Below are 10,124 nucleotides of genomic sequence, written 5' to 3'. Positions count from 1 at the left end.
CAGGAAAAGTGCCAAAGGCGAGAGCATAAACAAATGAAACAAAGACCACCCTGGTGACCGTGTCAACTGTGTCCATAAGACATGGAGATTCGGATTTGATGACACCGGTCTTTGTGTGATCCTTTATCTTTGTGTTTCCTTGATCTCTTAACAAGTACACAAACACAGAATTTTGGTTTTAGAGATTCATGGTTGTTTTTTTAAAATCCTTCAAATCATTAAAGCTGCATGCAGCCCTGGAGATATTTTAAGACTCAAGCGTGTTAATCCTTGGTAGATTTTCTGAGCAAAACATCAAAATTATCCAGAATCCAATTTATCTTCTTTAGAATCTTTTGGCTGAGCTGAATATAGAATCCGTCTTTTCAGGAAGCATCTCTGGCACCTGAAGCAGACACATGGGGGGTTCTCAAAGTGCGTTTGATACTTTGGTTTTTCGTTGGTCTATTTCAGGATCTCGCAAGTCAATGTGCCAAAGGAGCAGTGCCTGGCCTTTTCGCCCTGTGCTTAAAACAACACTCGGTAAGCTGCTTTGTCTGAGAGAACTGTGGGAGTGAGAGACCACCGTGTATCTTTTAGCTACTTGCATTTAGCTCAAATTTAGCAGAACAAGTTTAGACCAAGACTTAGTGCAAAAGCAAACTTCAAAGTGCAGCTTACGTTTCATGACATGTCTTTGCTTCTTTGGAAACCCAAAACCACCATTCCTCTGTTTATAATTAAGGAGAGCAAATTAGCCTGGGTCATATGTTGAACAGAGAACGCTCCTTCACATTAGCTTCTACAACAGCCATGAAAGTAGCGCTCCCCTACATCTGCTAACATATAATGAAAAAGCTCAGAAGCTTGTCAATAAAAATTAACTTGAAAATCAATCTAGCTTTTGTTTGTCTTTATAGCAATCAAGTAGATATAACTTTAAAACTTGCCAATACAAATCATTTTGAAAATGAATCTAGCTTTTGTAGCCAAGTCATGTAGTTACAACTTCGAAACCTTCCAGAAAGAAATTGCTACAAAATGAGGCTAGCAAAGGAGTAGAGCTTTAACCATAGCAAACAATTGGACATGCTAATAAGCACCGAAAGAATTACAGTAGATGCTGAAATTAGAATTTTTAATAATCAGGGCTTAACATTAAGAAAAAATCAGCCACTGTATCTAATGGTTTTTCAAAGTAACTAGCCACTCATCACTAGCATTTTCACTAAAAAACAATTTAATTTTATGGCTGCTGTCACTTTAAAACCTGACGCACAGGTCAATTATACTGTTACACATGCTTTTTCTTTCTCAACTTTTTACGTTCCTTAAAACACAACTGACTGTATGAATACTCGCCAAGACCAGTATTTTAACATTATTTTGTTTGTAATTGACTGTTAAGTGCAATAAGAAAAGTATATCGCTTAGTTTATTTTTTCAGATCCCTTTATAGAAGACTACAATTGAAAAATGTATGTATTATATATAACATTCAGTCTGCCAAAGTGGCTAGTAGGAGTGACTGCTGAAATCCACCTGCATCTGTCGGGTGTTAATGTCAAATTCTGATAATAATGTACATTTGAGAGGAATAAAAATCTGGCAGAAAAGAATAAGTAAAAAAGTGGGGAGGCAGAGATTAAACGCCATTTCCCCTTCACAATCATTTCCTTACACTGAAATTAAACAGTAATTGATCTATTTCCACTTTTGTTTTCATTTAATCTTATTTTCCAGCTTAAAATCTACATTAAAATAAGAAACTGAGGACGTCTGTGACTTCCACAAGTTAATCAAGACGTCCTGAGAAGAAACGGTACAATGCAAGCCAGCCACCTGCAACTGCTAAACATGGAAAAACCACATGTGCAGCTTTAACCACACACATACTGATACACACAAACACAGCAAATGCACGAGCCACATCTGTGTGCTTCAGATGCAGTAGTATCTGTGACGTGGTTTAAAGTTCATGACAAAGGATGTATAAGAGTAACTGTACTGTTACATTAAAAAATGACAGTATAAAAAATTTCCAAAGAAAAAATGTTAAGTATTTTTTTTACATTCAAACCATTGACATTGAATTGCATTGCCAATGGGGAAAAGCTTATCTAAATATTGCAAAATAAACTGTCATTGAGTTTGTCTGTTATAGCTGGAGAACTTTCATTTGGCAGGTGTGCCAATTTTAGACCCTGTGTGCCTGTTTAATTATATCACCAGAAAACAAAGTCACATCCATGGAAGGATGTTGACATTACCATGAACGCACAACAGCTAGAGTAATCTACAAGGCCTAATTTGTTCAAGTAGTGCGGTTTGTTGTGGTGAACTGATCCGGTCCTCATCATTGACCTGAAAGCATTGTGGTGACTGCAGTCAGACATCCTGCTGACATGTGGGCTTCTTTATGGCTTAAGCAAATCTAATTAAAAAAGGTCAGCACAAAAACAAAACAAAAGAAAAACATAATTACCCAGCACCCTTTCCCCTGATCAAGACCAAAATACGCTGATGCAGCCAAACGGGAGGAATGTGAGCAGGCCTTGGAGCAACAAGTTCTCATTAGAAGTTTCAATCAACTAGGGAGTCGGGACTAGGACAGGATGGTACACTTGTCAAAAAACAATCAAAAAATATGTATATAAAGTAGATGTAACCTTTCAAAGAGGGTTTTAGCATGAAAAGTGCAGTACTGAATAAAACTAGGGGTGTGCCATATCATACCGTCCACGATAATACCGGTATACATTTTTACATGATAAAAAAAGTGTCATATCGCGATATCAATGATATAGCGACGCAATGACGTATGGCGCATTTACGTTCCCTAGCACGCACAACAACAACACCTGTCTGAGCGCGAGAGCAGCCTGTCAGCCTCCCATGACGATTTAGCAATTTCACAAACAGCTTGAGTGTTCAGCGGGGCTGCCGACGCGCGTCGCGTGCGTTTAGGAGTCGGGACATGACTGAATGGTCTCCTGCACAATCGGGCCATCAGTGCATCGTAACTAAAGTTTATAATTTTCAAGTCTTCTTAATTCTTATCAGTTTAAACATTCAAGCGGTTTTAAACTATCCAGTAAGCTACTCGCGCAGTCTCTGAGAGAGTTGCATTGCGTGCATACATAGAGTAGCCTACAGCTCGCGAGAAACTAAAGTTATTTTTCGCGGATTATATCGCTTTAATGGGGGGAAAAACACAAATTTGTGTAAAACTTCCGGTCTTGGTAAGTATACTCATAAACACAGTCGGTTATGTATAAAACGCATGTGACAGTGTGACAGACAGTATAATGAAAACAGCAATGGATCCGTGCACTAGCTGTAAAAGTGACAGCAGGCATAGGCTATGCAAGTCTTTCATTAATGTTGTCGTCAAAACAACAAAAGATAGCTTTAATTGTAATGAATGAGAATTATTAGTCTATGTATTTAATTTAATCAGGAAACAGAACTAAAAGACTATGTGTTATTTTACATTTGATTACTTTATTATGTTTGTGTAGTTTTTCTGAATACTGGTGTTAGACCTACACACATTTAACATTTAATTCAAAGATTGAAATCAAGCTTCCTTGTGTTGTGTAAACTCTTAACAACAAAATTACCACATTTTAAAAACGCAATGAGTGAGCTAACATTTAGGCGAGATAAACATAATAAGAAAATTTTCAACAACAACAAAAAAAATGTCTATATCGTCAAAAATATCATTATCGCAAATATTCTTGAAATATCGTGATATAACTTTGAGGCTATATCGCCCACCCCTAAAACAAACAAATATTACAATACTTACATATAACGGGGCTTGCTGTGGATTCAGTTTCATGGCACTGGACACTGTGGAAAAAGAAAAAGTGAGAGAGTTAGCAACAAGGCATTTCTGAAAGTGCGGCATGTTCAATTACCATCCACAATGATCTTTGTATTTCACTGCTCATGTGCACGAACAAACTACCCTCTTAGCATCGGGCTGCATGACCCAGATCACCTGGGGTTTTTAACAGAAAAAACAGTGACCCTAATAACTATTAGGAGCACATTAGCTTGCATGCATTCATAACGGTCACCCCCTTCCGGGTCCTTCCATAAAAAACCTTCAGTAAAAATTTAACTGCTGCTAATGAATAACAGGAAATCCATTATTTGAATCTGTTTTCAGGACTCAACAATTGGAATAGCCTGTGGCAACATTCACGGATCACATACATGGGTCTTGCATAGCAAACAAAAACAATAAAATCGTTGTGGTATATTGCACATTGTGGTGGAATTGTGAGGATTTAAATATGTCGCAAAGGTTTCGTTATCTTGGTTACTAACCTAGATGGTTTATTGCAAATTCAAGAATGGCTAGAGATTAAAAGTATCAAAAAGAATGGGTTGAAAATGATGAATCAGAATGCTTTGTCCTGCACATGATGTCATTGTTTTCTATAAAGAAATTCAGAGAGAGGAGTTTTTTGCACACTATGCATGCCCCGGTGAGGAAGTTTTCCCATCCGTTAATTTCCCACCCGTTCTTACCGATTACACCGGGAAGAAAAGAGGCTCAGATGGCAGCAAATATGCCACTCAGTGGAATCTTGCGGCTGGCCACGAAGCACATTGCCCACCTGCAAGCTGCAAGAGGGTGTTACGCTTCACCCAGGCATGAGAGGCAAAACCTCAGCCCTTAACCCACATCACACTGCAAACCCAACCACCATCACACAGAGCTTCAGACAACACCCAAATCTCAACTGATTCAAGAAAAGAAAACACATTAGCCAACACAATAAGACAAATCATCTATTTTTAATGTGACGGCTAGAAGCAGCCCCTAAAACAGAAGGCTGGGAAACAAATGACATTGGAGTGTTAACACCGCCCCCACCCTCTGCTCACTAAGAATGATAAACCGCCCCCAGCTATTGTTCTGCTATCTGCCCCGGGTGAGGTATTACCCTTTTAGAGGTCCTTGTGGTTATCTGAGGCCCTACTCATAACCTGGAAACACAGGAACAACACCCTCCCATACACGGACATTTACAAGCACACACTACCCAACATGCCTGTGACAAAAGTTCTGTTCCAAAACCAAGTGAACTATCTTGCTGCCGACAAAGATAGCTGCTAACATTAGCATGTTGCTAAAGTAACAACAATGAGAAACTGTAAGCATTAAAATTCTCATCACACACACAAAGTAAAATAGTCAATTTTACACATGTAATAAGTATATGTATCGCAATGCATTCTGGGACTATGTTTTCTGTGAAGGATACATGTGATGCTGTCTACAATTTGACTAAAATAAAGTGTCCTAGCACAATTAAAGTTGCATACCTTGTGGAACGGTCTCCATGTCAGGAATATGGTTATGATACTTTACAATTATTTTCTCTATAGGCTCACTAGGTTTAGAACAGTGCAATGAATTTCAGTTCTCCTTAAAAAGCAGAAACCTGGCTCAAACCCACTAACAGAATAAAAGTACTGTTTTTTTATCTGCTTTAAAGATTACAACATAACAGTGGCATCGTCATGAATCTTTCATGGATAGAGCAAGAATGAACTGTAATAATCTTGGTAAAAATGTACATCCAACACTGCGGAAAAAGTAAAAGGAAGCGGTTCATCAATAATCTGTTCATTCAGTACTGCATACAGAAAAAAGTTCCATAGAACAAAATTTCTTCTATAATTTAAATTACTTGGTCATTAGCTTAGCATAGTGCTGGCGGTATGACCAGAAATCTGTATCACTGTATTTTTTTCAAGATTTTGGCAGTTTCAAAGTATATCATAGTATGTTTTTCTTTCATGACTGGTCCTATAGATTTATAGTGACTTTACTGTCAGGAGTACATAAAATATAACCACTTACTTTCAAAAATCAAATGAAAATCTAATAGACTAAATCCTTTCATTTTATTGGCAAGTTTACGGTTTAAATTAAAACGTGTACGAAAACTTGTACTTCTTGAAGTACTGTACAATAGTAATATATTTCAGTTATATTTCTTCAAGTTAAACTGAACTTTTATTTTGACGTGTTGTCTTGAAGACCTTTGAGTTTTTGTGTGTATATGATTTGACAAGTTTTATTAAATGACATGTGAAATGCACATGAAGTTAACTCTCAGAGCAGCTCTGCAGATCAAGTTTATGTATTTGTGACCTCATATAGTGCAATGGCAGACACTGAAAACACCACAAGTGTCAAGCGTGCTTCAGCTCATGTGTGTGTAGTAGACGAAAATGTGGCACTCTTTTACAGACACGCAGAACGTGCAGACTTCAGATTTAAATAGCAGTCAGACACTAGTCTACATCGCAATTTGATTCATTGTACAGAAGTACTTCAGCATTTATTAATCTAAAAAAGGCCAAATAGCAGGACATTCCACTTTATACAGTAGCCTAGGTTCCATTTGTGATTTCGTGATTCCATCCGTTTACTGCATCTTGAAAATCAAAGGGCTCTACAATGTATTTGCCATGTTAAAGAGAATTAGTTGTGTGGGTTAATTATTATTGTGTTATAAAGGGATAACCATTAGTATGAAGGGTTAATAGACATCCGCTCTCAATCCACTTTACATAGTACTCTTCGTGGCCGTTGAATAAAAGCAGCAATTGTTTCGGCTACGCTGGTATGGTGGTATCTTTAAAAATACATACTGGATAAACCGGTATACTGACCAGCACTTTCTTAGCAGTATACTTCAGAAATGATTGAAATCCCACCCAATATCTGTGTGTTCTGTTTTTGTGCTTGGAGAATACCAATTAACTTAGCAATACGATAACACCTCTGGTATCAACTGGGTAATAGGCAAGTGTCTTCTGCGTTTTATGAGAAGAGCACGTAAGTGCTACACACAAGTGAACGTTAACAGTATGCAGCCAGTAGACAGTGAGGCAGCTTACTAGGTTTTGAAACGGAGCTTAGGTGTTATAAACTGGACAACTGACTAATCTCTCTTATTCTGCTAATACGCTGCAGGCTTCTTTACTTGAACCCCTCTACAGCTCCTGTGCAGGCAAAATTCCCAGAATACTTCTCCCCTCCCTTGTCTGCAGGAAGAGATCAGACATCCCACCTGCTGTTTTTTCCACTCATGCTGATTCACCAAGTACCCCTGCCCCAAATCTAACTCCAACTATTTAGCCAGTTGATCAACTTCCAAATCTCAACTAATCAGCTAGATCTGCAGTAGAAAAGAGGGGTGAGGGCCCATCCTAAACCAGATGGTGGCCACTGTGGAAACTGGCTAAGGGTCAACCAGACACATCAGAGCACATGGCAGTCATGGAGGGGGCATGCAATTGCAAAGATGTACATGGTCGTGCATGTATAAAACCTGAACCTAACTTTGATATGAGGCCTCCTGGATGGACCTACTGAGCCAGAACACTGCAGAGTCAGCAAGCCAGTGGTTACCCTCAACAGATTCGTGTCTAGAGGCTAGAGTGAGGGCCGTAGATTGTGTGCTTTGGCCAGCATTCTGGCACCACTGAAATTCAAGCATCACATTTGGGCTTTTTGAGAACCCCAACAAAAGCCCCACAATCCTACACATGTGAGACAGGCAGCAACAGACAGGAAGTATGAATCTAAAACAAGGACAAAACATATTGACAGCAAGTCAGGGGTAGGCGGCAGGGTGGGGACAGGGCTGGACATTATGAGAGGGGTCACAGCCTCTTTCTTCAGGCAAGTTCCCTTGTTCTTTTAGCTGAATAAAAGGGCTACTGTTGAAGCTCAACAGGATAGGGTACAGTGATAATCAGCTGGTTATAATTATAACCACTAATTTCATCCTTTCGAGCTAAGCCCACACACTACATATAGCACAATTGCACACAAGGCAGAATACTACACTTACAAAATAAATATGTAAACAGATCATCTGAGGTGTTATCTTACCTTACATCACAACTATCCTTCAACAATATATACAAATTATATTGTTAGGGACAAATTAACAAGTAGACACCAACACCAACATATACTTATTTGGAACCACATAGAACACATTATTAAAGCACAATTGTAGCCCAATCAGTTCTGATGAAAATCTGTACCTTAATCCAAGAGAAAATGTCACCTACTATTAATCACCACAGTAGATAGAAGACAGTAAACCATGAAGACAGAGGAAGACTGGGATCCAGACATGACACCAGCTCAATGCATCCAGAATGGAGAGGAAATATTGAGCTTGTGGTCCTGAGACTTCTTAAGACCACATAAACATGGCCTTGGTTTGGGGCTGATTCTTGGTATAGGATCTTGACAAGACTGCAATCAAATGAGTACAATATTTGCCACGGTGCAAAGTTCCACACTATCCCAAATAAATGCTGAAAAAATAAAGTATTTCTTTCTCTATTAAAATTCATTAAAAATGGCAGTCTAGATCTTGGACTTGTAGCTCTGGGTTTAGATATTGAGGTTTGACTGTGTCAAATTACAATTAAAGACCCAGGAGAAAACTTTTAGGTTAAGATAACCCTAACAAATATTACTAAGGGGTCTTAACGTAAAAGGTTTACACAGGGTCCGTCTAGTCTTGGTCTTGTGGGGTCTAGTACTCATCTGGATCTGGTGCTGCTCTCGGTCTGGGTCTTGGAGGTTCTGGTCTTGATCCCCACTCTGGTCCAGAGCATGAGACAACAGTTAGACCAATCCAGAACCAGTGATCTTTAGGAGATATTCTGCTTGTCTTGAGATGTGTACATCTGAAGAAGGACCTTGCAGACCCAGTCTCGTAGACCCAAGACCTCAATGGCCTACACACAATGGCTCCTAAACATCTATGTGGTACCAGCTTATATATCTCACAATGCAAAAAACAAACATCTCTAGTGCCACCAGCTATATGAATTAAACATTATAGTTGTATCTTGTATTTTTGAATCAGAGTGATCCAAAATGAGAAGAGGAACTGCAGTGTGCACAATAAAAGCATGCTCAACTACAGTTGAGTAGAAATTTTGGTGCATAAATGATGTACATTTGAGTGAGAATGTTGAGGGTGAAGGGTCGTTCTAGTCTGGAATCATGGTCGGCATTTGTTTTATGAGCAGTGGTGAAAATGTGGTTTTGTCGTTTAAGAATGACATGGAGGAAAAATCCCAAACAAAAGGTCATCGAGTTCAAACCAAGAAAGGGACAATGTTCTGAGTCACTGCTTTGACTGCAACAGAGCAGAGCCATGGTGGATGATGAGAATAGGTCGATGTGATTACAAAAAAGGGCCTGATCAAACAAAAACTAGGGCAACAATAACATGCTGAATTTGACAACACCACACGCATTAAGTCCGAAAAGACAACTAATGTAAAGCATATGAAAAAATATGGTGCCAAGACAGCATGTCTTATACTTTTGACAAATGTAGGCCTACTCTTGGCAGACCAACAAGACATTAAAAATGTGTACAGCTAAAACACTGCTACACATAGTTTAATACTCAGTTTAACACTCTCTTACACTCAACATTACATATCAACAAACATAAACTTGCATATCAGCTCTTCAACTCTGGTTTATCCTTGTATGCTCTAAGGGGCATGAGAAACTTCCTCTGTCAAGCCCCAGCTAGAGCCAAGTTGGCCTCACCCGGCAGCCAGGACCAGACACCTGTTTGTTTAGTTTGAATCAACAATGCCCGGCCTCTCAGAATCCTGTGTCCCCTTCACCTCCAAGCTATGGGCTTTCAAACGTCCAAATAAAACACCATATTCAGCAGCAGAATTCAATCAATATTACTGAAAATAACAGGTTTACACATTTGGTATGGAATATAGAGCAGTGTTTTTCATCCCTTAGCTATAATTCCTGAATTCTTAATTACATATCAAGACCGACAGAGGAAATCAATATTGCTTGAACACATTCACTTCCTGAATAATTCAATCAAACAAAACTACAAGGAAATGGCATACAGACAGATACAACAAAAAGTTCTTCCTTGTCTACCTGTGCTATGATTAGCAAAGACGGTGTCTGGAAGCAAGTGAGAGGTTTCAATAGGATTATGTGATAAGGCGATTTAGCCAACGTTTCATTTATCATGTCTGGTTAATGTCAACGCCTAAAGTGTAAAACGTAGAACAAATATTGGGTTATTTCT

The 10,124-nt window shown here is 38.8% G+C and overlaps 1 protein-coding gene across 49 annotated transcripts in view; it reads right to left on the bottom strand.

Annotated features, from left to right (window-relative positions):
- Positions 1-10,124, bottom strand: part of akap13 (A-kinase anchoring protein 13) — a 98,903-nt gene that overhangs the window by 67,241 nt on the left and 21,538 nt on the right. For 37 of the 49 annotated variants that reach the window (XM_077210380.1, XM_077210383.1, XM_077210385.1 and 34 more), the window contains exons 1-2: positions 5,326-5,359; positions 3,794-3,837 (exon numbers count right to left, since the gene is read on the bottom strand). In XM_077210380.1, the coding sequence (XP_077066495.1) occupies positions 3,794-3,837; positions 5,326-5,344 (63 nt within the window). In that variant the 5' untranslated portion in view covers positions 5,345-5,359. Of the gene's footprint in view, positions 1-3,793; positions 3,838-5,325; positions 5,360-10,124 lie in introns of those variants that run through there. The other 12 variants (XM_077210396.1, XM_077210402.1, XM_077210410.1 and 9 more) reach the window with 1 other exon arrangement.

The sequence above is a fragment of the Siphateles boraxobius genome, unplaced genomic scaffold, assembly GCF_051911475.1.
Source record: "Siphateles boraxobius isolate OS27281-9 unplaced genomic scaffold, OSU_SipBor_1 65, whole genome shotgun sequence".
Classification (NCBI taxonomy): domain Eukaryota; kingdom Metazoa; phylum Chordata; class Actinopteri; order Cypriniformes; family Leuciscidae; genus Siphateles; species Siphateles boraxobius.
The sequence above is the reverse complement of the archived record's forward strand: the minus strand, read 5'-3'. Positions and strand labels throughout refer to the sequence as shown.